At 65.5% G+C, this 25,363-nt stretch overlaps 1 protein-coding gene across 2 annotated transcripts; it reads right to left on the reverse strand.

Moving 5' to 3' along the window:
* Nucleotides 1-222: 222 nt before the first annotated feature.
* On the reverse strand, nt 223-25,352 carry GALNS (galactosamine (N-acetyl)-6-sulfatase). 2 transcript variants are annotated; one of them, XM_042968112.1, is made up of 14 exons: nt 25,152-25,352; nt 20,666-20,789; nt 20,277-20,351; nt 19,307-19,409; nt 16,622-16,765; nt 15,655-15,721; nt 15,443-15,570; nt 14,981-15,120; nt 13,143-13,246; nt 9,962-10,098; nt 9,189-9,291; nt 5,006-5,127; nt 3,196-3,313; nt 223-1,043 (listed from the first exon to the last, which is right to left on the reverse strand). In XM_042968112.1, the coding sequence occupies exons 1-14, from the start codon at nt 25,269-25,271 to the stop codon at nt 957-959; spliced, it is 1,572 nt and encodes a 523-aa protein (XP_042824046.1). In that variant the 5' UTR covers nt 25,272-25,352; the 3' UTR covers nt 223-956. The 2 variants fall into 2 exon arrangements, with proteins under 2 accessions (XP_042824046.1, XP_042824045.1); XM_042968111.1 differs by lacking the exon at nt 223-1,043 and adding an exon at nt 1,050-1,867.
* Nucleotides 25,353-25,363: the final 11 nt, after the last annotated feature.

Consider the following 25,363-nt stretch of genomic DNA (forward strand, 5'->3'; position numbering starts at 1 on the left):
GCCGGTGGACGGGGACGGCAGCGGGGGTGCCGAGTCCTGGAGGGGACGGGCCGGCTCCGCCAGACCCTCCGGGAGCGCGCGGGAGTTGGGAGTGCCGGGGCCACCGAGAGTCCAGCCCCGGCATCAGCGACGGGGCGGGGCAGAGGGAAACCCACCCCGCCCACTTCCGCAAAGGGTCAAATCCTTAGAAACCAAAAAAAAAAAAAAAAAAAAAAAAAAAAAAAGGAAAAAGGCCTGTTAACTTTATTCTAGAACTTTTCACCATCATTTCCCAAGTCTTAGAACGGTACAGCTCTGGCATACAACGGCAGAGACGTGGAAACCCCACTAGAAGGCGGCTCCACACGCCTTCCGGGCGGGCAAGCTTGGCGTCCACGCCCGCTCGCTGTCTCTCCGCACCGTGCCACACCAGGTAACGGGTGGCTGGAAGGGAGGCACCCGCTCGCCATGCAGGGCACCAGGACAGCATCCCTAAGGTAGGTGTTAAAACGAAGGTGCTAGCATCCCTCTGTCCTCACCGGACCAGGGAGGCCTTCCCTGGCTGCTGCCAAACCCCCTTCCACATTCACAACTCCCTCCTAGTAGGATGGTGCCAAGGGCTCAAGCAGGATGGGCATGGCCAACTTTGACAGTGGGACGCACACATGGGAGGGGACAGCTCCGCCTTTTGGATCCCGGGATGGAGGCAGGGCCCTGAGCGAGCGCATTCGGCTTTGGGGCTGGGCCGAGGCTGTGGGCTGCCGTGGCAAGTTGGGGTGGGCCAGGAGGAGGGCTGGGAGACTGCGGGCACGTGCAGGTCCTGCTGTCACCTGCAGGCAATGTCTGTCTGGCGCGGGCAGGGCAGAGAACAGTTGGGGCTCTTCCAGCTCAGGAGCCCTGAGGCCAGAGCCTTCCTCCCCGCGGGCATTTGCAGGGCCGGTAGGAGAGCCCAGGCCTGGCTGGAACACGAGCAGGTGCTAGTGGGGCCAGAAGCACTTCTCCGGGATGGACTCCGGGGGTGTCAGGCACTTCCCTAACCTTTCACAGCCTGGGGGCGCCCAATTCTGGCAAGGAGAATTGAGAGAGAACATTGAGTTATTCTTAACACTTCCAGGCTCGGTAGTGTCCAGACTCCTGCCCTGCCCCATCTCCTCCTTGGCCTCAGGGCCCAGGGTATGGGCGGCCACGGGCCAGGTTGCCACCTGTCCCCGCCGTAGCGCCACATTTCAGGAAGGGCTAACAGAGGAGACTCCTTACAGCCTTAAGGTTCTCTACAGAAAGCCGTCACGTGGGGAAGAGCTGGCCTGTCTCAGCACAACGATTCAATGTGGCAACTTGGCCATGCATATTCACGTCCAGACTTCCTCTTTATGGCCATAGTTCTCCAGCAAGAGACACCCGCCAGAGAGGGAGGCTCCCTTGTTTTCCTGTGTCCTCCCACTGCCCATGGGGTGCTTCTGTGCCTTGGTAGGGAGACTCAGAATCATGCTGGGGGCACTCTTCTGAGAGGGGGCCCCAGAGGGTGTTACTGAATCAGAGATTCGGTGGCAGGGAGAACCCCGGGGAAGTCCCCTCCTGCCCCAGATGGCATCACATGGCCCCTGGTTGCCCATGCAGGGTGCGGCCAGCCACCAGGACAGGGCAAGCTTTGGAGAAAGCAGCTCTTCTCAACCTTTGAGGCCGAGCAAAGCGACAGGGTGTGCAGAATGGAAAATCTGGGTGCAGACTGCCAGTCTGGGGTGCCAGGAGGAGCCAGCACCCACGATTCTTAAAGGCACCTTGGTGTCTCATGTGTACCAGGACAGCAGGCTCTACTCAAGGGCTGTGATAGACTGCACAGGACTGATCTTGTCAGAGGACACCACATCGAATCTTCGTCCCCACTGGCCTGACAGAGTGGAGGCAGGGCTGAGCTGGGGGTTGAGGGCAGAAGGCAGGACCTCCCCTCCGCCCAGGGTGTGGCGAGGGCCGAGGGCTTTGCACAGGCGTGTAGATCCGTGCAGTGTTCCAGGGGCAGTGCTCCCTTGGGAGTCTGGGGGCCACTGCACACTGCTCCAGTCTGTCTTCGGTTCACTCGTGAGATGTGTGGGGCTGAGAGGGTCGCCCTCACCCCCAGTGCAGAGGCAGCCAGCTGTGACAGTGCCCCAGCCAGGTCCCTCCACCCCCAGGCGGTGGGAAAGGACGCTGCCACCCTAAGACCCAGTGTGCGTCTGCACAGCATTCCCCAGTGGACAGCATGTCGCGGGTGGGGGCAGCTGGCTTACACAGAAAGATTAAAGCTGGGGCTTGGAGTGGGCACCGTGGCTCCTCCGTGGGCGGGGCATGAGGGGGGCTCTCAGGCTCCTGGGACCCAAGGCTCCGTGGTGGTCCTGAGACGGGGACATTCCTGCCCCACTGCTATGACTTCAGAAGCCGGACAGCCCCTGGCGCCCTCGAGGGAAGGAGGCGGCCCTGCTGGCTCCTGCCCCGAGTGTCTTTCCTTGGGGAGCCTCAGGACACACAGCCCCAGATGGGGACAACAGCGACAAAACCACCCCTGCACTGACCCCGGCTGATGAGGCAGCCTTGTCCGCACTATGATCATTCTCGCCGCCAGGAAAGGTCGGCACGCTTTGTCACTGTCGGCCCCACCCTGCACTTTGACTCCCCCAACCCTGCTGGGCTCCAGGCCACAGCTTCCTCAAAATCACGTGGTAGGTCTGGGGAATGGGGTGTTTGGGAGGAGGAGCTGACAGCCTGGGAAGCCAGGCTAAGCCATCCCGATGGTGCTCTGTGGGTTTCGGGGTGCTGCCGACACCGGGACACTTGAATCGCCCATCTCTGTGGAGCAGGGCGCGCACAGACACGTCCCGTCACAGGGACAGGACTTGCAGGCGGGTCCCACGGGAGCCAAGGTCTGTCCCCGACAGGACCTCCAGGTCATCAGCCCGGCATGTCCCTGCCCCACACGGGTCTGGCGTCTCTGTCGTGCACAACAGTCACACCTGTGAGGCCCGAGCGGGAGCCACAGGGGGGCTCCGGCAGCCTCTGGAGACATGCGGTCTGCCGGAGTCCTGCCACGCCGCCCAGGGGTCGCCCTGGCTGCTGGAACTCACGGCGGCCCCAGATGGCTCCGTGGGTGGGGGGGGAGGACGGCGATGCCCTGGGGGGTGCAGACCTCACGGGGCCCTCGGGACACTCCCGGCACCGGCAGCCCGTGGCCTGCCAGCCCCTTACCATGACCGCCTGGTTGCACACGTTGAGCTGAGGCTGTCCGGGGACCAAGGCCTTCTGGTGCTGCTGGACGACCGGGGTGATCCCGCGAAGCGCATCCAGGTACTCTGTGCTGGCAAAGCTGGAGGTGAGAGCGCCAGGTCACAGAAGCAGGGAGGCCCGGGCAGGCCGGGGCAGGCCGCCCAAGTAGGCCAGGAACGGGCCTGGGGACTGAAGGAGCCGTCCCTGCTGGAGCCACTGGCCCGCGGCAGGCGTGCACCTCGGGGAACCTTCCCTACAAACGAGGCTGCAGGCACAGCCAGGTGACAGTACAGCAGCCAGGACTCCTGCCCCACTCCGCCGGGCCCGAGCCTTGGCCGGCACCACCGAGGGCACCGCCAGGGTCACGGGCACCTCCGAGCAGACCCAGATCTAGCAGGCTCCTGGCACCTTCCCCACCTTCCTGGTCCCTTTGGCCCAGATCCGTGTACTGGGGGCAGACCCGCAAGCTTTTCAAAGCAGGTCTCCGCGATTCTGGCCAAACGCACTGAGAAGGATCGGCTTAAACCACGTTCGGCAGGCTCACTGGTCAGGTTACTCGGCACCGTGGTGCCAGCGCACGCGGGAAGCCCGGGAGGCCCCTCAGTCTGCCCGTGAGCCCTTCTGGGCCGGGCGGTGGCTCCAGGCTCTTCTTCCCAGAACTGTGTCCCACCCTGGGTCTGGGTCTCCTTGTCGGGAGCACGGGCACAAGGGCCTGAGGGGATGGTGCACACTGACGCACGAAACTTCCGGGTGACGGGGAGCCGGTCAAGGCCGCTGCAGGCGGAGCAGAGGTGGGGGGGGGGGGGCGGCTCTTCCGGACGCTGGGCCACCTGCTCCCGTGGTCCTGCTGCGTCTTGGCTCTGAAGTCACTTCCGGGGTCAGGAGCGGGGCTCAGACTGCTTGCTCCGAGCCTCCCCCCGGTTGAGCCTGATCCTCGACCCCACCTGCACACGGCCCTGGGCTCCCGACCTCCCTGGCGTGTGACAGCCGTGAGGGGCTCCCAGCTCCCACCAGTGAGTGTCCTGGAGCTACAGTAGCCGGTGGCCGCGGAAGGGGGCTTGACGACAGAAATCTCTTCCCTCCCAGTTCTGGGGGCTGGAGGCTGAGATACAGGCGGGACGTGTCCCCTCGGAGGCTCCAGGGGAGGGCCCTTCCTGCCTCGTCCAGCTCCCGGGGGCTCCGGGTGTCCCTTGGCTGTGGCCATATCCCCTCACCTCTGCTTTCATCTCCACGTGGCCTCTCCCGTGTCCGTGTCCCCTGTTCTGTCTCCCAGGGATACTCTCCCTGGATTTAGGGCCATCCTAATCCAGGGTGGTCTCATTTTGACCCTCACCACGATCACCTCTATAGAGTTCCTCTTGCCAATAAGACCACGCAGGAGGTTCTGCCGCAGGTAGACGTGGGGCACGTGGTTTCACCCACGGCCTATCTGTTTCCTTCCCGTGATCCCAGATCTCTAAGCCGGACCAAGGTCCCAAGAAGCGTCTCATCCTGGAGTCTCACTGGGAGGAGCGCGGTCCTGGCCCGGAGGGTGAAGGGGCCCCGGGGTGGATCTTCCCGGGCCGGCGCTGCCCGTGCCCGGGCCCCCGACCCCCCACTGTTGCCATCCCAAAGGCAGCTCGGGTTGGGGGTCCCGTGACGGGGCCACGCGGACCGTGGGGGCGGGAGCCAGACAGCAGGGGGATGGGAGCACGGGGGGAGAGCAGAGCTCAGAGCGCGCGGCCCGCTGGTCAGTGCCTACACCTGCCGGCCCGGGGCCCCGGCAGCCCGAAGGCCTCCGCCCCTGGCTCACCTGAGGGGGTACCTCTCCCCCGGGTCTCGTCCCAGGTGGAAAATCAGGGGCAGCTTCGTGTGCTCCTCCTGCGTGTGGGTGGTGACTCCTGACACGTTCTGTCCGGGGCAGAAATCAACGCCCTGAAACGAGAGGCGGGGAGGGTGGGGACTGCTTTTTGTGCCTGCACGCGCCCTGGGGGCCCGGAAGGCAGTGGCCGCGAGCTCGGCAAGGCCCGCCGGTCCATCCCGTTCCGGCAGCAGCCGTGACCCGCGTGCCGCACCCCGGGACGCTCCACGAGGGGGTGCCGAGGGGACGAGCACGCGGGAGGGTGGCCGTCCTGTAGGGGCACCTTTCCACCACCGACGCTGGGCCTCAGGGCCGCTGAGCAATCAGGCCCGTTTTTGGCGGGAGGTGAATCTCTTTAGGGGCTCCTGCCTGGCTCAACTGGTAGCACATGAGACTCTTGAAATTGGGGTTGTGAGTCTGAGCCCCATGTTGGGTCTAGAGATTAGTTAAAAAACAAGATCTTAAAAAAAAATAAAGCGTTATCTCTTAAAAACACACAAAATACTTCAGCCCGGCTCTTATCTTGACTGGCACGGATTCCCGGGGCAAAGCTCCCCCACCCTGTCTGCCTGGCAGACACAGCACCCGGCACTCAGCACCCTGAAGACTCCTTTGGCTCGTCAGCGTCAGGAGAAGCCAGGAGGAAACGCTCGTAAGGCCCGTGGCGGCCCAGATGCCCAGGTGACAGGCAGGGACTGAAACAGACCACAGCGGACACGTGCGAGCACACCAGAAAAAGCGGCCAGCGTATGTCAAAGCTCAGGCGTGTGGCCCACGGCCCCCCAGACGGGCCCGGCCCCACACCCTCCCTAGGCCACCTCTGCCCCCACGGCTCCTTCTCAGGGGCAGCTTCTGATGTGCATCTGAGAGGGGATGTCGCGGGGTGATGGGAGTCTGTCCACGGCCTGGGATGGCCCTGGGGCCCCCCCGAGAAGCTGCGGCCCAGTCTGCAGCTCTGTCCCCAAGGCTTACGGGCTGCCTCTCGGGACTCCTGGACTTGGGGACGGGAAAGGTCGGCTGTACCGTCCCGACGCACTGGTGACCTCAGGGTCCTGCAGGTAGCTGGACACGGGTCTTCGGCCAACACGGGACCGGTTTTACAGGGTCTGGAGAGGTGGCCGTGACGTGGCCATGACCTGTGCACGCTAACCCCACAACCAGGGGCTGGGGGACAGACACGTGAGCTCGCTTCTCAACCGTGAGCCGCCGGAAGGCTTTCTGCAGGCGCCAGCGCGGTGGACGGGCACGCACTCGGAGCCCGTGTCCGGAACGGGCAGCTGTCGGTGCAGAGAGGCCAGGAGCCCGTGAAACTCCACTCATCTGCACCGAGCTGACTCCTGAGTCAGTGGCTGGCAAGGTAAGGGCAATCTAAGTTGCCGAGGGCAGCCGATTACAGATCCACGGATACCCAAGTGGGTTCCAGAGCGGGTGGCTCCTTGGCCTTCTGGATTCTGGGACAAGTGACGGGGAACAGACACGGATTTAACCACGGGAGAACCCGCCACCCTCAGCACGAAAATGCAGGGCAGCTGTCGGGGAAGCACCGAGTCCAGACAGAACACCATTTACCCTTTGGATGCAAATCAAAGAAGCTATTTAATTAAGATCCCGTTAATTAGTATAGGATCTCTCTCGTGACAGTTGCTGTGTGAGGGAGGCCTTGCCCTTGGGGCACTGCAGCCGGGGGCCCCTTCCCTCCTGAGAGCCCAGCGCAGCGCACAGCGCGGGGAGCAGGGCGCACTCCTCTACAGGCCTGCCCTTTGGAACCGTGCACTTCGGCTAGCCGTGTGCGATGCAGTCCGCAAGTGCAGAAGGTCACGTGCACACACGCGCCCTCCCTGCACACAGCTCCTCCCAGGGCCTCAGCCAACCTCTATGCTGGGGAGGTCACACACTTGTAGGGACAGTGGCACCTGCTCTGGCACTAGGAAGATGCTCCCCACCTCTCCCTCTCCTCCCCGACCCCCTCCCTGCCCAGCCTCTAGACCTCCACCCTTCTCCCCCGAAGCCTGCCACGAGCCCCAGGACCGGGCGTACAGCCGGGAAGCCAGTAAGGTGGATGCACGTGACCCCCAAACCCAGGGACCACAGACCCACAGGCCCCAGCTGGGCTGCTACCCCAGGCCTCTCTCTCCCTCTGGCCGGGAGCCCAGGCCTGGCTGTGCGGCCCCATCAGGGCGGGCACGTGGCCTCTGAACAAAGCTGTCCCACCGCGCGGGCCGCTGAAGTCCCCCTGGTGCTGGGGGGAGCGGGGAGGGCAGCCGGTGGCGGCAGGGGGCCCCTTCCTCTTGGGCCCTTTCCACCCTCACACGCTCCCTGGGCCACACTGACCCCTGCGGGGACAAGGGCCATCAGAACAGCCGTGCGGGCAGCCCCGATGGGTGAACCCACTGCCGCTACCCTGTGTAGCACGGGGGGTGGGGGAAGAGAATTTTGTGTGCCTGGTCTCCCAAGAACATGAAGCCGTGCAAACCAAACCAACCGGGGAGCTTCCACAAAAACCCTCAGAGCACTGTGGACGGGGGGGAGGGGCGTGTGACTCACCAGCAGCAGGGCGGGCCCCCACCTGGTTATGCCAAAGCGGCCTCTCCTGACACTTTTGACCCCGCCGTAAATGGGGTCAAATCAGGACAGGCCACACAGGCTGCTCTGCCTGTAGGACCTCTGGACTTTTCCAACACCCTTTCTGAAAGAAGCTCCCGGCCCTTCTGGGTTTGGGCCTGGGCGGGAGCTGGAATGTGTCTCACTTGGGCCAGAGTGGACTGGACCCTGCCCCGAGAGGTGCCCCGAGCCTGCAGGGCCAGGGAGGGAGCCACAGGGAGGCCCGAGGGGCAGTTTCCCGGACAGCCTGGACTCTCCAGCAACCGGCAACAGGGCCCTAGAAAGCCCTGGGAAGCCAACGTGTGCCACGGGGGTGGGGGCAGGGAGAAGCTAGAGCACACAGCTAACCCCGAAGGTCCCCGCGTGGCCAGGCTCTGGGTCTTCGGGTGCTCCTGTGGCCTTTGAGACTCTGAGCAGCTAAGGGGTGAACCACACACAGCCCTGCCTGACGGCGGGGGAGGGTGTCAGGTGCTCGGCTGGGGGCAGGGAGAGTAGGGGCAGGGACCCTGGACGAATGGAGAGGAGGTGAGAGGCGGCCACAAGCAGGGAGAGCTGAATGGCTCAGTGCTGAGATCCCGTGCTGGGGGAGCTGGTGCTAAAACCAGGAGCCAAGGGACGGGGCTCTGTTATGCCCTGTGCCAACAGCGTTCTGCTACCACAGTGAGTCTGGAGGCCCGAGGACACTCCTCTGGGCTCACCCCCGGGGTCAGAGTCCAGAAGAGAAGCCCTGGCTCGCTCAGTCCAGCTGAGCTCACCTGGTGCCGATCCTCGCTTCTGAAGGCCAGTCGGGGACTTTGGCCAGGCCCCGGGCCACCCGGGAGGAGGCACACGCCGTCCTGGGCTCTGGCTGTCTGGCTGCGCGTGGTGGCCCCACAGCCACGGCCATCTGCCTCATCAGCCGGGCACCAGAGCCCTTACGTCCGCAACCGCGCCCCGACTTGCACACAGCGCCCTCGTATTCGGGTGTGTCGCTAACTCGTGCCCTTTTCCTTCCAAAAGGAAAGCCGTTCTTGTGCCTGAGATCCAGACGCTCCGAGGGGCGGGGGCAGCACCCCAAGTGCCTGGAAGAGGTGGGGGCTGAGGCCCAGGAGGGGCAGGACCAGGCAGCCGCCCGCACGCCGTCGGGGCAGACGCGGGGACACAGACGCTACGGCGGCCCGTTCAGGGGGGCCACCGGGCACCTGGACAGGCGGGGGGAGGGGACAAGACGGGAAGTGCCGGGGGTGCCAGGGGAAGGCGACGCGGTTCACCTGGGTCCGAGCCCTCCGACCCGAGGCTTACTTAGCCCGTTCTGAGGACTCTTTCCCCCGGGCTCTGGGAGGCCTCAGAGAGGGTAGGGTGGCCAAGGAGGGGAGTCCGGGCTCCCGAGGAGCTGTCCTTATTGCCACGCCATGTCACCGCCAGCCCTGCTAACGGCGGGCCCACGGCGAGGCCTCTGGGGCTGGCCAGCAGCCGGCCCGCTTGGTCCCGAGGTGTCCTCCCAGGACAAGGTGGTGTGGAAAGCGGAGCCCACGGCCGCCCTAAACCCCCTTACCTGTCTGAACTCCTCCCAGGAATTGGTCCAGGTCCAGAAGTGGGCCTTGTACTGGCCGAGGGTGACCGCCATCAGCGTGTCGCCACGGTAATAGAATATCGGCCTGTTCGGCGAGGGGGGTGGGGTGGGGACAGGAGGTCGGGTGACACGAGAAACTTGGAGGTGTGCAGTTATATCGAAATTTTACAGAAACCACCGTGCTGAGCTCAAACCGGGCACACGGGGGAGCAGGTCCACAAGGCTGCTGGGGGTGAGCCCCCAAGGTCGGCCGCCTCGGTTCCGGGCCCTGGGAGAGACTCTGGCCCTCGTCTTGGGGCAGACAGCCTGCCGGGACCAGGACGTCTGGCGGCCCCTCCCCAGAAAGACGCGAGCTCTAGGGCCAGTGTCGAGTTGCAGAGAAGCTGAGCCTGGACACGAAGGACCCGACAGACGTGGGGCGCAGGACGGGACCGGGTTCCAGGGGTCCGGGTGCCCGGAGACTTGGGGAGAACAGTCTCTCCTCCCTCCCACGGCCTGAGGCACAAGTGCCAGCCATCACAGGCAGGAACGAGGGCCCTCCGCCCCGAGAGCCGACGTGGAAAACGCCCCGGCACCCTGGGTGCTAGGAACGGTCTCAGGAGGACCGGGGCTCCCGCGCCAGGACGCGTCCCGTCCACCAGACAGCAAGTCCCACCGGTGCCCTCACATCCTCCCTCTGCCGAGAGCCAGCGAGGCACGGAGTCCTGCTTTGTGCGGAACCTGGAGCTGGGGGGCAGCGCCCGGCTGGAACCCACCTGTCTGTCAGCCGGCCCCGTAGCACGGCAGGGAGGAGGTCCAGGCCGTCGATCGCCCTGTCGCTGGGCGGTGCCAGGCCTGCGAGGGACAGGCCGGTGGTGAAGAGGTCCATGAGGCTGCCCAGCTGGTGGCTCACCTGAAAGGGACGTGGCACAGGCGTGCTCAGGATGCCCTGCCCCGACCAGACGGCGCCAGGGGCAGCAAGGGGCACGCGGTCACAACCCTACGGAGCACGCACGCAGACAGCGGCCTTCCACGCTTGGTGCGCACTCGCACGGCCACACGCCCCGGCCCAGCACCTCGCCGCGGGTCCCGCCTTTTCAGCCCCTCCCGGAACCCCTCACGTCCTTGGGGGTCGGGCGGGTTCACGCGTGGCTGCCACACTCTCGCCCCTCGGGACCCTGCAAAGGAGGGAGGGGCCCTCTCGTTGGGAGAGTGGCTTTGGGAGATTAGGCCCCAACGGGGGCTCAAGCTGGCCCACGTGACCCTGGAGCGGGCCGAGGCCCTGTTCCAGGCCCATCCCGAGCCCTCACAGCTGCAGCGGCTACGAACGAGAACCAGACAGAAGCGAAAAGACGGTCTGGGGAGAGGCCAGCAGGTCCAGCAGGGCGCCGTCTGCCCTCTCGAGGCCGTCACCGTTATCTCAACACTGAACCACTGGGAACTTCCCAGATCAGGTCTGAGCACAAGTGGAAAAGAGACCCCCGAGGCCCAGAGCAGCAGGGAGGAGGGCGCCTGGCCAGGGCTGACGGGAGGGCGAGCGGACGGGACGGCAACCTTTCTTGCAGAGACTACGCTGGCCCTGAACGAACGGTCTAACTCCACACAAGCAGCAGGACGGGCCCGAGGAGAGGTGCGTCCTCAGAATCGGGGCGCCTGCTGGTCTCCACGGACGTGGCTCTGCCTCTTCTGGAGTCTCCCGGGGCTTTCCCATCGGTGGCCCCCCTCTCCTCAAGCCCAATCTGGGGGTGACGGCTGGGTCCGTGGGGAGACCCGGGGGGTCTGCTGGCAGGTCTGGCGAGGCAGGCATCCCCCGTGCACACGCTGTTGGCGGGACTTTAGCCACCGCCTCCCGCGCCCCGGGGGACTGTCACCTCAGGGCTATCACGTGACATTGCCACGAGCAACTCCGTGTGGAAACTGAGCACACAGCCCGCGGCTGCTCGCGTCCCTGGTGCCGCTGCCCAGTGCGGGGGGAGCAGGACGGTCAGCGTTGGGTGCGAGCTGTGAAGGTTTGGTGCGAGGCCTGTGAGCCTCCCTGCAGAAGGGAGGAGAGGGCCGCCGGCCTTATCTCGTTCCCGTGGCTTCTCTCCTTGGCCGCTTCTTTTAGGACACAACAAAGGAAAAGAAAGAAACCCAGGTATCTTAACCGTCTGCGGAAAACGGGGAAGAGGGTGCCGTGCGGGTGGCACGATGGGAAAGACGGGGTGTCTGACGTCCTTAGGAGCACGGGACAGCCGGGAGCACACAGAGAAGCTCTTTTGAAAAACAGAAACTCTCAACGTGCACAGGACGTCTTTGAGAAAACGCAGAAGGTCTGTTGCGGGCACGTGGCTGGAAGTCACGGACGCTTCTCCCAGCACTCCCGAGACTTCACTCCGGAAAAAAAGGCTGTAACTCGTCAAGTCGTGCTACCCGATGCGAAAGGGGGGCCGAGTAGCTGCAACCGCGGGCACAAACGACAGGGCGTCACCGCAAGCTGTCCGCTTCAATTCCAACACGTGCCACGGGCCAGTGCAGGGAGGGCCACACGGCTCTGTTAGGTACACTCTCCTCCGGGGAGCAGGGCCCAGACGGGTGAGAAGCCAGGCACGCGAGGGGTGGAGGGTGATCCCAAAGGCTGGAGCCTCCCCTTGGGACAGGGATCCCCGTGGACACTGTCCCGAGGAGGAGTGGCTGTGGGGAGCCACGGAGGGTGGGCTTCGTGCCCCACACCAGGGGTCTGCTCCCAGTTCTGCCACCTCCTAGCTGGGAGATCCTGACAAGTGACTTCCTCTTCTCGGCCACAGTGTGCTAACGTGTGGCACGGAAGGGGTGGTGATGAGGAGGAGGACGGTGACAGTAACGATGACGGCGATGGTGATGACGGTGGCAGTGGTGGTGATGTGAACAGGCAGGACACCACTCACCCCCCACCACGTCCACACCCCAATCCCCAGATCCCGTGAACACGCTTCCTTACGGGGCAGAGGGGAACCAAGGCTGCCAAGCAGCCGACCTGAAAACAGGGGCTGACCTTGGACCCCCAGGGAAGGCCAGTGTCACCACAGGGTCCTAACGGTGGACGGGGGCGGGAGGGCCAGAGTCAACGTGACGAGGGGACACTCGCCGGGCCATTGCTGGCTTGGGCGACGGAGGGAGGGGCCGTGGATGCCTCTAGAAGCCGGGAAAGTTGAGGAAACGGGTCCTCCCGGGAGCCTCCAGAAGGAAACGGGGCCCGTGACACCGATGCCGGCCCGCGAGGCCCGTGCTGGTCTCCCGACCCCCCGCCCGAGGGACGAGGCTGTCGTGTAGGCCACTAAGCCTGGCAAGTGTGACAGAAGCCACAGGTGTCACGGGAGGCCTCGTGGTATTGCTGTGAGGGCGGACCCGAAACCAGCGCTGGGGCTCGTCAAAAGAGGAGGAAGGCCAGGTAAGACACGGCGACGTGCGTGTACAGGTCAGCCTGGACGCCCCCGGGACCAGGAGTCTGAACTGAAACGCCCGGGGACAGAGGGCGCTGCGCGTGGTTCTCAGCTGAAGGAGGAACGGAGCGGGTGCTCCGAGGAGAAGAGGCTGCCAGCGGGGACGGCAGGACGCACACCGGCCCGGCCACGAGGGGCCAGGCCACCAGGCTGCGGTCTGCCCTTGCACGCCGCACACACCGCCCAGCGGCTGCCGTCTCTCGGAGGGCCCGCGGAACCAGTGGCCCGGGAGACGCGCTCTGGGGAGAAGCTTCCGCGGCCAGGTGTGGGTCTTAGAAACTCGGCGTGCCCTGAGCCCTCCAGGTATGCGCGACACCCGTTAGCACGCTAAGGCTCTGATAAAGTCTGCTTCGCTCGGTGTCACTCAGGCCGGCCACGTTTGCCGACGGCAGCCGCCGCCGCCCGCCCCGCTCGCCCTCCTCCAGCCACCTCAGCCTTGGGAGGCGCCGGGAGTCTCGCCGCCGCGGAGGCCTGGGGGGTGGCCGCTCTGACTCACCTGGCCAGCAGGGATCCGCCCGGGCCACCACGCGATCGCAGGCTCCCTCACCCCACCTTCAAACGTGGTCTGCTTCCCGCACAGGAAAGGGCCGTTGCTACCACCTGGGGAGACAGGGGGTCGCCCATCAGACGCCTCCCCGGGTCCCCAGGGTGGCACACGGCCTGCTGGGCGCTCGCCTTCAGGCGGCGTCTCCCTGCCACGGCCCACCCCCTCCCCCCATCCTCCCGGCCCCTCGGGGCGATGCTGCCGAAACACGCAGGCACCTCCACACGGGACCGGCGCAGACTTCACAGCTCAAGTTCGAGGTCAGAACGCCTCAAAGCGGAACATCGTGTCCCCGGTGCTGAGCGACCGCTCAGATTCGGAACGTGAGCAGTGTTGTGACCAAGGGCCACGAAACGTGTTCCCCGAGAGCAGGTTACTGGGGTTTACGGTCACCTGCCAGGCGTGGGGCTTCTTAGCACCCCTGTGTGTGGGGCTGGGGTCTAGTTAAGACGCACGACCCCGAGTCCCGTGGGGGGTTCATCTGAGAAGTCCCCCTCTGAGCAGGTGGCCCCTGAACTGCACCTGCGGGAAGCGTCAGCGGCCGGCCAGCCCCAGAGCACAAAGGAAGGTCCCCAGCAGGACACGTGGAGGACCGCGGCTGCCAGCACGAGCTGCCCGGGGCTCCCTCAACCCTGGTCCCCCCTGAGATGGGGGAAAGTAAAACGGGGCAGTAACCCCTGGGGCTTGCTCCTACGCCAGACCCGAACCCCACCCCGTTGGTGCAGGCAGGTCTGGGGAGAGCAGCTGTGGAGGGAATGCAGGCACTGCGCGCACAGGCGTGTGGATCCCGGGACGGCGAGGAAGACGGGATGTGCTGTGTCTGGGGGGCTCACGGGGGTCACGGGGGCTCAGAGTGCCCACGAGGGTCCACGGCTCACCCAGTCCTGCTCCTTGAGCTGTGCGAGGAGTACAAAGATTTGCGCTCGTATAAATACGCACGTGAACCATTCTGTAATTCGGGCACAAAGACGGGCCCGGGAGGCTGCTGGTCACAGCGAGGGCGGCCGGCAGGGAGGCTCTCCGGGATGCCGAGCCGGGTGGGGGCTGGCACCCTGCCCCCACCTCTGGGACCATCAGCTGTACGAGGGGAGCCTGCCCAAGGATGGAGCCCCTCCAGGGGCCATGGATGGCACCACGTGGCCCGCCTGGGGCCCCAGACCAGCCAGGCCGGACCCTCAACCACTGCCGTCACCGAAACACGATTCCTTCTCAGCCTGCACCTGTCTGCCCCATGGACACCAGCTACAGGGTCCCTCAGCACCTCCCCACCCAGGCTTGTCCCCGGAGGGCTTCCCGATCCCTGCAGCCTTCCTTCCAGAGCCCCCTGAGTGACTCAGGGCCCTACTGAGGCTCCGGTGTTTTAAAGGAAAATGGGACGAAGAGACGTGGCACGATGGGGGGGGGGGCGGAGACCCTTACAGGACACCAGGGTGGAACATCCTTGCTCTACGAGACGGAGCAGCCCGAGAGCTCGCTGAGCAGCCCCAGGGGCCACAGCCCCAAGGAGGCCCCCTCACTGAGCCAAGCCAGCACTCCGGGGCAGGGGGCTCACCCCTGCCCTCCTAGACACCACCTCCCCTGAGGCCTGGAGATGCCCCAGCCTTTCAGGGGTGGAGGGGGCGCCGTGAGACGTGGCGGGTGGCCCCTGCCGGTCTCCTGTGTGACTAGGCCCAGGCCAAGTGTGGCTCTCGGGCCTTGTCCCGTCGGTTCCCACTGGACGAGGGCCCCCAGGAGGGGTCCCTGACAGAGTCTCAGACATGCCGTGCGGGAGACGGTGTGAGAACACTGACCTTGTTTAGGAGCAGAAACGAGGGCGGCACCGTTGTCAGATGTGAAGAAGACAAACGTGTTTTCCGCGATCCTCAGGTTCTGGAGAAGCCCCAGGATTTTCCCGACACTGTCGTCGATCTCCCGGACAGCATCCCCGTACCTACGGGGAAAGAGGGCATCAGCAAGCAGCGAGGCCCTGACTTCCGGGACGGACAACACAACAGACTCGCTGAATTCAGAGAAGAGGGGGAAGAGAACTCCAGATCTCAGAGGCACCCCAGGACAGAGCCAACCAGACCACTGCAACCCTCCTTCCACGAAACCCGGGCCGAGGGACGGCGTCAAAGAAGCACAGAGCTTCAGTCTCTGTGAACGCTAATTAAAGACGCAACGGTACCGAGTGCCCCGTCCCTGGAGGTAATCAAGCACAGACGAACCCTCCAGCGGGGGGGGGGTCTGTGTCTCTATGACCAAGGACTCACCGCCCTCGCTGGCTGGTGCCCAAGAAAGGCCTAGAAGCATACACAGGCGCGTGAGTGGCGTCGATGGCCCAGTAGAGAAAGAAGGGGCGCTGAGCTGCCTGCTGCCTCTTAACGAAATCCAGGGCTTCCTGAGGAAAACACACCACCTTCCTGTGCCCTGGAGGCCGGCCCGCCCCCCACCCCGGAGCCTGCCCAGCCCGGGCTCCTATTACCTGCAAGTACAGCTGGGTGAGGTTGGCTTCTCCGGTCTTCACGTCAATTGGAAACTCCTCATAGTATCTGACAAGGACACAGACCCAGACGAGAACCAGACTTCAGCCCAGGGAAGCCTCCTCCTCCACGACCGCACAGGCGGTCACGGGCCTCATTCAAAACAAAGATGCGTCAAACGAGAGCGGATTCTGGCACTGCTCCTGAGGCCACGGCGGCTCAAGGACGAGGCTCCCGGCGGCCCCCATCTGAGAGAAAGTCGGAGGGGGAGAGGACAGCAGAGGAGGGTCAATGGTCACCCGGGGCCGCTGGCAGCTCACGGGGGCCGTGTCTGCACGGCACCAAGGACGTGCCGGAAACCGCCGAGCTGTGCGCTCTGAGCCACGCGACTGTCTCGATACACGGCCACTAAAGGGGCAAGGACGTGACCTAGCTTTCTGGCCCACGATACGCAACGAGAATTTCCACCCAAAACACGACAGAATGAAAAAGGAAGGAAAATGAAGCCACGTGAAACCCAAGACAGACCAGGGCCTGACAGGCCAGACCAGGGGTTCCTGGAGCAGAGCGCCCCCGGCAGGCTCTCAGGGAAGGGCCGAGCCCCATGGTGCCCCGGCACGCGGCCGCGGGCCAATCCGGGGCAGGCAGACAGCGCGCCCGACGGGCTCGAACCAAGCCTCGGACACCGATGCGGCTGCGGGGCGAACGCACCTGCTCGGGGGGAGGCGCTCTGGTCGCCGTCACGGTTCTAACCTGTTCCGGGTTAAGCCCCTGCAGGTGTGGCTCAGGCAGCAACCCCAGGCCCCGAGTCCCTCAGCCCCGGGCAGAACCGCCAGGTGACAGAGCAGAGCCCGGGCACGCTGGCAAGCGGGTGGTCCCAGAACCTCCGTCCTGCCCCCACGGCAGCATGGGGGGCGGGCAGGGGCCGGGCGCCACCGTCCTCGGGGTCGGGGGGGAGGGACCCGTTACCTGCCGACCATCTCCCAGTCCCTGTACACAGGGATGTTGGGCCTGGCCCTGTTGTCATAAGGTCCAAAGTGACAGTTGGGGGATCCAAACCATTCGTCGAATCCGTGCTTCAGGGGGTGGAACTGAGGCCTGTGGCCCAGATGCCTAGAAACAGGAACCCAGGACGCTTCAGGGACCCCTGCGCAGCGGTGCCCCAGAGTTCTGACCACAGACGACAACTCCTTGCCTTCACGGAACGTTTCGGGAAACAGGTGCGGCTCCCGTGCCCACTGGGAGGCCACGGGGGCTCTGCGCTAAGCCCCAGACACACCAGGACCTCTTCCTCCAGGAGGGCGCCAGGCCCACCCCCCACAACAGGCAACGGCAGAAGGCGCTGGCCACAGACGGTGCCAGGCACAGCAGCGTGCCCGCGCATGGCTCCAGGATGCCAGGAAGGGCTCTGGGAAGACGCAGGGTGGGACACCTCACGCCCACCCGGAACCACCCAGAACTCCAACCGCAGCCCCGCCTCCACACTCCAGCTTCTTCCAGCCTTTTCCTACTTGTCGGGACAGGTCTGTAGGTTCAGCCTCCCCGAGCGTGTGAGGAAGGCAGTGTCCCAGTAATTACCAACCTCTCGGGATACGGTCATCGATCGAGAGCCTCTTCTCCCGGTTACCGGGCCCGGCAGGCCCTGGGTGAACTGACTGCCGGGACCTGACCTCATCACACACTGGGGCAGGGCCAGGACCCGCCGGGGCTGCTCACTGAGCCAGCGCCCTGGCCCCAAATGCGGGTGGGTGTGCCCACAGGGGGACAACGGCCGAGTTTCTCCCCGGACCAGGCTCTGGACTGTAGGCATCAGGAGGAGGCGACCCCGCCCCACACGCTCATCCCTGACAACCCTCCCTCTTGGGGCACCGAATGTCAGGCTCTCCTGCCAACGGGAGGTGCCCACCGGAGGGGCCGGCAGTGCCTGAGCATGGCTAGACGCGTGTGGTGCACCCTGGCCACGTGCTCTTGGGGAGCAAGGCGACCCCACCGGGGAAGGGGGTCACATATGCTCTCGTGACCACGCGAGCTCGCGCACAGCGTCCCTGCAACAGAGGGTCCTTCCTCTGCTGCCCCCGGGGAGCCCTCCCCCTGCCCCGAAGGGCCGCGGTGGCTCGTGCGGATCCCAGGGCACCGTGAGCTCGCTACACGGCTCGGTCACCCGCTCGAGGAGGGTGCGGTGCGCTGGGGGAGGGCAGCCACACAGGGCCAGAGCCGAGGTGCCCGGCAACGGAGTCTAAGAAGATGCCAGGAAACGTGGGTCTCGGGGCCCGGCTCCCACGGCTAGCTCTAGAACACTCTGCCTCCGGAACGCCACACAGCGGGCGCCGACCTCACGCCTCTCTGCCGGGACCTCTCTGTTGGCAGAAACCTAAGCGCCGGCTCCGCGCTCCCTCCCGGCGCCTCCCGTCCTCCCGGGGCGCACCGCTACAGCGCCCCGTTACTTAACAGCGCCCTCCAGCCCCAGCGGGGAGCAGGCCACAGCGGCCGCCCGCGGCACCCCTGCCTGCCCGCCTGCGCCGGCTCGCGCGGCCTCTGCCTGACGGCAACACCCGCCCGAGGTCCTGCCCACGGGGAGCCGTCCGGCGACCACGCTCAGCCTGTGGTGGCAGCGCTCGCGGCCCCCTGGGCCCAGGGCGGCCCAAGCAGCCTCTCGCTCGAGTCCTGGCCGCACCCACCCCGGCACTTGGTCAAGCCGAGGAATTTGGACGAGGGGCGCCGGGAGGAAGGTCAGGGAAGTCCGGCCACGGCCGCCAATACCCAGTGTGGCCCTGTGACGGGCCCCCGCCCGGGAGGCCTGCGGGACGCGGGGTAGAGCTGCCGGGCTGGGCGCCGCCCAGACTCGGTCCCGCAGGCCTCGCTCCCGCCCTCTGCCAGTCTCCCCGGCACCACCAGGGGCCGTGCGGGCGACGGGGCCCCACCGGTTCTGCCCCGCCACCGCCACCTGCTGGGAGCTCTGCTCCCGGTTGGACTCGGGAGCGAGAACGCGTTCCTTAGGCAGCTTCTGGAGCTCCTGCGTTTCCGACCCTTACTCTTCCGGGTTCCGTGGACCCCCCGTCGACGTGACCACCGTGTTTTGCACCCGGCACCCCCCCCCCCAAGGGGCACAGACGAGGCGCCCGTCCCGGGCAGAGCAGTGCCAGCAAGTGCCAGAGGGGCCCCGGTGCAGCGGGGGGGCCACGAGGACTGGAAAACCGGAGAGGCTCCCGGTAGGAAGCGGGCTTGCTCTTTCCCAAGAGCCCCGGAACTCGGGAAAGGAAGGAGAGAACACCTGGCCTCCACACCTACCCTCCGGGGCTGCGCACCCAGGGACCCCGGGCAGTAAGAAGCCGTTTAACCTGCTTCTGGCACGAACACGCACAGCAACGCGAGCCTCCGGGGTCCCACACCGAGGGGCTGCCCGTCACCTCCCGCTGCCTCGTCACACCACCCACACACAGAGCACCTGTGCTTGCCGACACGGTGTCACCCGTGCCGGACGAGCCGCACTGACAGGCACCCCGGGGAGACGAGCAGGGGGCAGGGTGTGCGGCCGGGAAGGTGACGTGGGAGCGGGACAGCGGACTCCCGCTCCCACCCGAGGACCCGCCTCCCGGAAGCGTCTCGCCAGCATCCCAGGCGTGGGGCACGCTCCAGAGCAGGGTCAGCACTCACCACTTGCCCACAATCTTGCTGACGTAGCCGGCCCCCTTCAGCAGCTCGGGCAGGAGGAGCTCGTCGTCCGGGATGCCGCCCACGATCTCCTGGGGCGTGTAGGCTGCAGGGCAATACGGCGTGTGCTCCCCGGGCTCTCTATGCCCGTTTCCCCAGGGCCCCCCGAGATCCCCGCAGCACGACCGTCCAAGTCGCCCGGGTACGAGGAGCAGGGAGGGGTGCTGGGCCCGGCCGTCCTCGTCACAGCTGCAGCCGGAAAGAGACCGGGCGGGCCCTCCACCGAGTCCCTGAGAAGACCGCCCACTACCCCCCACCTTCCTCTTCAAACGCACGGTTTTGGGGGCGCCTGGGGGGCTCAAGTCGGCTAAGTGTCGACTTTTGGTTTCGGCTCAGGTCACGATCTCACAGTTTGGGGGTTCAAGCCCTGTGCTGGGCTCTGCGCTGACAGCACGGAGCCGGCTTGGGAGTCTCCCTCTCTGCCCCTCCCCCGCTTGCACGTGCGTGCGCCCCCTCTCTCTCAGAATGAATAGGTAAACTCAAAAACAATGCAGTCTTAAATTTCTCTTGCTACTGTTTATTTTTGAGAGAGAGAGAAAAGGAGAGCGTGCACGTGCGAGCGGTGCAGGGGCAGAGAGGGGGAGACACACAATCCCAAGCAGGCTCCGGGCTCCGACCTGTCGGCACAGAGCGCGACGTGGGGCTCGAACTCACGGACTGTGAGACCGTGACCTTAGCCGAAGTCGGACGCTCAACCGCCTGAGTCCCCCAGGCGCCCCCAAAACGCACTATCCTGAGCGGAAGCACCACAACGGTCTGTTTCAAACGACGTGCTACAACCCGAACGGCACCTCCCAGCCCAGGTGACGGGCACCACTCCGCAGACGCAAGGTCACATGTGACCACGGTGACCAGCCCCGGCCCTCCTCCCCGGGCCCCCCGCGCCCGCAGACGCCGTCGGTGGGTAGCGTACCGTTTCTGGCCCGCCCGTTGGTGGTGTAGAAGCCGCTGCGGATGGGCAGGCGTCCGGTGAGCAGAGCCGCCCTGGCTGCGCGGGGAGAACAGAAACCGTGGCGAGCCCGAGTCCCACGCGAGCCCCACGGCCGGCCCCTCCGGCCCTCCTGCTCCTCCCGGGGCCGCACGTTAGGCCGTCTCTGCAGCCCGAGCGGCCGTCCCAGGAGGCCACGGGCGGCTTCTACCTCCCAACCCCGTGACGGCACGGGGCCCGGGCCCCAGGGGGAAAGGCCGCACCCGCCTGCCAGCCCTTGTGGCGCTCCGCTCGGAAGAAAGGCGGGAGCAGCGGAGCCAGGGCCGCCCGGGTGCCCGCCCCCGCCTCGTGCCAGCGGCCCAGCCCCGACTTACACGGCGAGCACAGCGGGTTGGCTGAGTAGAAGTTTGGGAAGAGCGTCCCCTCTGCGGCCATCCGGTCCAAATTTGGGGTCTCTCTGGAAGGTTCTCCGTTCACGCCCAGGTCGCCCCACCCCATCTGCAGGAGAGGGCACGGAGAGGTGGAACCACCTCCTTCCTTCTCGGGGGAGTCGCGACGGGAAAGCCGGAGCTGCCGTCGCCGCGCCCCACAGCCGCAGAGCTCACCGACCACACCCCAGCGCCCGGCGGCCTCCCGCTCGCGGGGCCGGCGGCTCAAAACACACATGTAGGCGCAACGAGAAGCGAGAGCCCCCGAGCCTGCTGCGCAAAGCCAGGCCGAGGAAGAAGCGGCCAGGCTCCCCACCAAGCTCGCCACGGCGTGGCCCCACGCCCGGGTCTACCCGGGGAACGGCCAGCTGGCGCCACACGCAACCACACGAATGACGCGAACGTCCACGGCGGCGCGATTCACGACGGCCCCAGAGCCTGTCACGTGCCAAGTGCACGTACAGAACGCGGCCCATCCACGCGGTCCCGGCTCGAACGTCAGGTCCACTCGGACCCCGTGCACGCCTCCTATTTGGAAACGCGGGTGTCGTCCGCTAAGATGTGGAATCGCTGGGGGGAGACGGGCCCCAAACTCAACGACTCCTGTCCAGGCAGGAGATGCGGACACGGGGAAACCGTGAGAGGAGAGAGGCTGAGGGCCGAGGGCACAAGCCGGGAAGGCCAGGGGCCACCGGAGCCGGAGGACAGGCAGGAGAGGCTCCTCCCGAGGCTCGGGGGAGCCAGTCCTGCTGCCACCCCAATTTCCCTCTGGCCTCCAGGACTCGGACAGAAAAGATAACTCTTTTTATTTATTTACTTACTTAGACAGAAGGAGAAAGTGCGTGCACATAAACATGGGCACTACTGGGGGAGGAACAGCAACGGGGAGAGAGAGGCTCCCAAGCAGGCTCCACGATGTTAGCATGGAGCCCGACGCCGGGCTCGATCTCTCCGACCCTGCGGTCGTTCCCAACATCTTCTAAACTCCTGGGGCGCGCGCCTGCCTGCCCGGGACCTGCCCGCTTGCAGGCACACGCTGAGGGACACCGACACAGACGTCCGTCCGTGGTCCTGGCCCTTGCCGGGTGCCACCCGGGAGAGCCGAGGAGGCCCCGTCACGCCTGCCCCCATCCCGCTCCCTGCACTGGGCCTCCCCAGCGAGGCTGACCCAGGCAAGCCACCTGAGCCATCAAGGCAGCGCACCCTGCAACCGGGCCTGGAGACACGGCTGGGGGCGGGGTGGGGGCGTGCTTCTGGATCCTGCTGGCCTGAAGCCACAGCGGCTGGGCCTATCCGGTTGGGAGAGCCAGAACTGCTATCCTCGCCTGAGTCACTCCGAGTGCGTGTCGTGTCATTATCATCAGCAGGTCCCAAGTAACCAATGTTGGCCGCCCAGAAGTCTGGAGGACTTCTGGCTGCCAAGCAACCCCAAGGCCACAAGGAGGAACCTGCACGAGAGAGGCCCAGCCCTGACCCTCCCGGCCGGCTGTGACGGTTTCCTGTTGCCCCACGGCGGGTGTCCGGGGGGTGGGGGGCTCCCCACGTAGTCCCCTCAAGCCAAAGCACCGCGGTGCCGGTCACGCACCACCACTTGGGACCTCTTGGGCCTGAAGCCACGCTTTCGACAAAACACAGTCACCCGTGCATGTCTGGGCCCTCCAGCAGCCCCTCGAAAAGGCAGAACGAAACAGAAGTTAATGGATTTCGACCCAGCGTCCCCAAAACACGATCATTTCAAAACACTACGACATAAAACGCTACGGGCGCGGGCGAAGAGAGCGGGTACTGCCCGGGGACAGAAGGGGAGGGCAGGAATCCGAAAGGGTGAGCCTTCAGGAGAGTGTGGCCAGCCCAAGGGGCCTGCTCACACCAGCCTCCGGGGGGCCCGGCTCTGAGCGGCTGGCACACGCAGGCAGACACAGAGGGCACGTGTGCAAGACTTGTTGTTCCCCAGGAAGCGGAGTTCCCGTCACAGCCATCGGGACGGGGTCTCCCGAGAGGCCACAACCTGCTTCGGGAGCAGCCGTCCCCTGAGCAAGTTCACACACTAAAGACCGGCACGTTCAGTGTCCCCGGAGGGCAGAACCACAGAAGCGTCTGGGATCTTTCTTCAGGACTGCTGAAGAACTCTTATTTTATTTTATTTTTTTTTTAATAAAAAGAAATCACGATTTTAATAGGGAAAAGTTTTAAGAGACTTTACGCTCATTTTCTTGAGCTAAATCTCTCAAACCTGAATGTTTCCCGGCAGCTGCGTGAGGCCCATGGCCCTGGTCCAAAGGTCCCGTGAGGGTCTCTGTCTGCCTTTTGGGGAAACTCCAATTTTTACTCGAACAACTTTATTTTTCAATTTTATTTACTTTGAGAGAGAGAGAGAGAGAGAGAGCGAGAGTGAGAGAGAGGGTGCACACACGCACACGGGAGGGGCAGAGAGAGAGAATCCCAAGCAGGCTCTGCACTGTCAGCACAGAGCCCGACGCGGGGCTCCAACTCACGAACTGTGAGATCATGACCTGAGCCGAAACCACCAGCTGGACACTCAACCGACTGAGCGCCCCGGGCGCCCCTACTCGAAACACTTCTGACACTAACTCTGGGAGTTCTCCACACCAACTGCTTCTTCAGTTCCTGGGTGCCAACCACCCAGTCCTGCCCCATCTCCCAGGAGCTGGCATCAGACCCCACGGGTCAGGGGCTCAGTGCCACAGGCTGGCCCCACCGCAGACACCAGCTGCGTGTTCCAGGCCTCTGTACTTCTGACGGAACCCAAGGACTGGCTGCCACGTCTCACAGAGCCCAGGAACGCGTCGTATTTCCCGAGACCAGTTTGTCCTAAAGGGTGTGACCCGGGAACACCAGATGGGATGGACGGAACAGCCCAAGGGGAGCCTGGGTGGGCAGAAGCCTGCTTGCCCCCTGGTCAGGCCACGCTCCCGGCACCTCCATGGAGGTACCGGCCTGGAACCCCTCAGCTGCCACTGCTCGGGGTTTTCGCGGAGGGTTCGCTACAGGCCGTGACCGATTAAGTCACTGTCGTCAGGGATGGAACTCAAACTCCACCCCCTGGCCTTCCCTGGAGGTCAGGGCCAGGCTGAACGCTCCCCACACCAGCCTGGCCTCGGCCTCTCCGCGGCCGTCCTGAAGCTCTCCAAGGGCCACAGCTGCCGGCCGACTCACACCGAAGCGGAGTCCTTCCGAGGGTTTGAGGAGCGCAAGTCACAAGAGGGACGGGGCCTGAGCGCTGTCGAGCACCCTGGGCCTGCCCTCTGTGCTCCCGCTTTTCCCTGACAACCCACTCTAAGTTCAGAGTCTCCACTCCCAGCTTCTGCAGATAGAGCAAGGTGACAAAGTCACAAGGGGACGCACCGACAGCTCAGCCTGCTGCCAAAAATCCTGCGAACCCCTGCAGGGCCGGCCCCCCAGAGTGGCCCGTGTGACCACGCCCCTGGGGCCGCACACACACCCAGCACCTAACATCCTCCGCTCTCAAGCTCTCAAACCCACAAACGCCTGACCTGCGGCCACAAGTGTCTGCAAGCCGGGAGCGGCCCCAGGCAGGGCACACCCGGCAGGCCAAACACAGAGAAAGTGACTCTCAGGACAGGGGCCCGGGTCAGCTCTACACCCCTTCCCTGCCCCCGACACCCTAGGCGCTGGGGGAGGGGGAGATGGCAGCAGGATGTGAGGGGGGTGCTGAGAGCCGGTCTGGGCTGCCCTTCTGTCCTTCCAGAGCGGGAGGGCGGAGAAGAAGTCGTCCCCTGGCCGGCCTGGACTTGGCCACTTCAATTCGGCTTTACTGCAGTAAGACTACCGATGACAGGACCAGGTTCTAATCCCACCCCGGTGGGTGCCACAGGGCCTCCCCCACCTACAGCCTCACCTATAGCCCCACCTCCTGCCCTGGGGCAGCTACCTCCTCCCCCACAGCCCCCCGCCCACCTTCCCCACCCATTGTCTGCCCCACCTACGGTCCTCCCCTCAAGGGCCCTTGGCCCTTCCCACCTCTACGACCTCTCCCCAGACCCCTCCCACCTCCCCCACGGCCCTCCCCCCCCACTCTCCCTCGGCCTAGCCACAGTCTTACCCCCGACGGCCCTTCCCTCCACACTCCCCCTCGGCCTCCCCCACCTATGGCCCTCCCCCCACGGTCCTCCTCCCCCCCCCCCACACTCCCCCTCGGCCTCCCCCACCTATGGCCCTCCCCCCACGGTCCTCCCCCCCCCACACACACACTCCCCCTCGGCCTATCCCACCTATGGCCCTCCCCAGCCCACGGGCCTTTCCCCCACGGCCCTTCTCTCCCTCATGGCCCCCCCATCACCTCCCCCACGACACTCGCACGGTCTCTCGCCACCACGGCCCTCCCCCCACTCCCCCACGGCCCCTCCCACTCCGGGTCCTCCCCCGGAGCCTGATCGGTGGGTGCACTCACGTCGTCCATAAGCAGGAGCAGGATGTTGGGGGGCCGCCGGCCGTCCGCGGCCCCGAGCCCCGCGATGCTCAGCAGCAGCAGCACCAGCCGCCAGGTCGTCGCCGCGGCAACCGACGCCATAGCAACCGCGCCCGGCGCCGTCGAGTCCCGGCCAGCGGCAGGAACCGACCGGCGCGCGGGCAGCTTTTCCGGCCGGGCGGCGGGGCGGGGCC

Source organism: Panthera tigris, chromosome E2 (assembly GCF_018350195.1).
Source record: "Panthera tigris isolate Pti1 chromosome E2, P.tigris_Pti1_mat1.1, whole genome shotgun sequence".
NCBI classification, from domain to species: domain Eukaryota; kingdom Metazoa; phylum Chordata; class Mammalia; order Carnivora; family Felidae; genus Panthera; species Panthera tigris.

Excerpts from the sequence above, each read along its gene's own strand:
- GALNS (XM_042968111.1), bottom strand. The coding sequence starts at position 25,271 with ATGGCGTCGGTTGCCGCGGCGACGACCTGGCGGCTGGTGCTGCTGCTG. Across the intron at positions 3,314-5,005 it reads GGGGAGAGGTACCCCCTCAG|CTTTGCCAGCACAGAGTACC; the intron begins GTGAGCCAGGGG and ends TCTCACCTCCAG. Across the intron at positions 1,868-3,195 it reads TGTGCAACCAGGCGGTCATG|GCCAGTGGGGACGAAGATTC; the intron begins GTAAGGGGCTGG and ends CCACTCTGTCAG.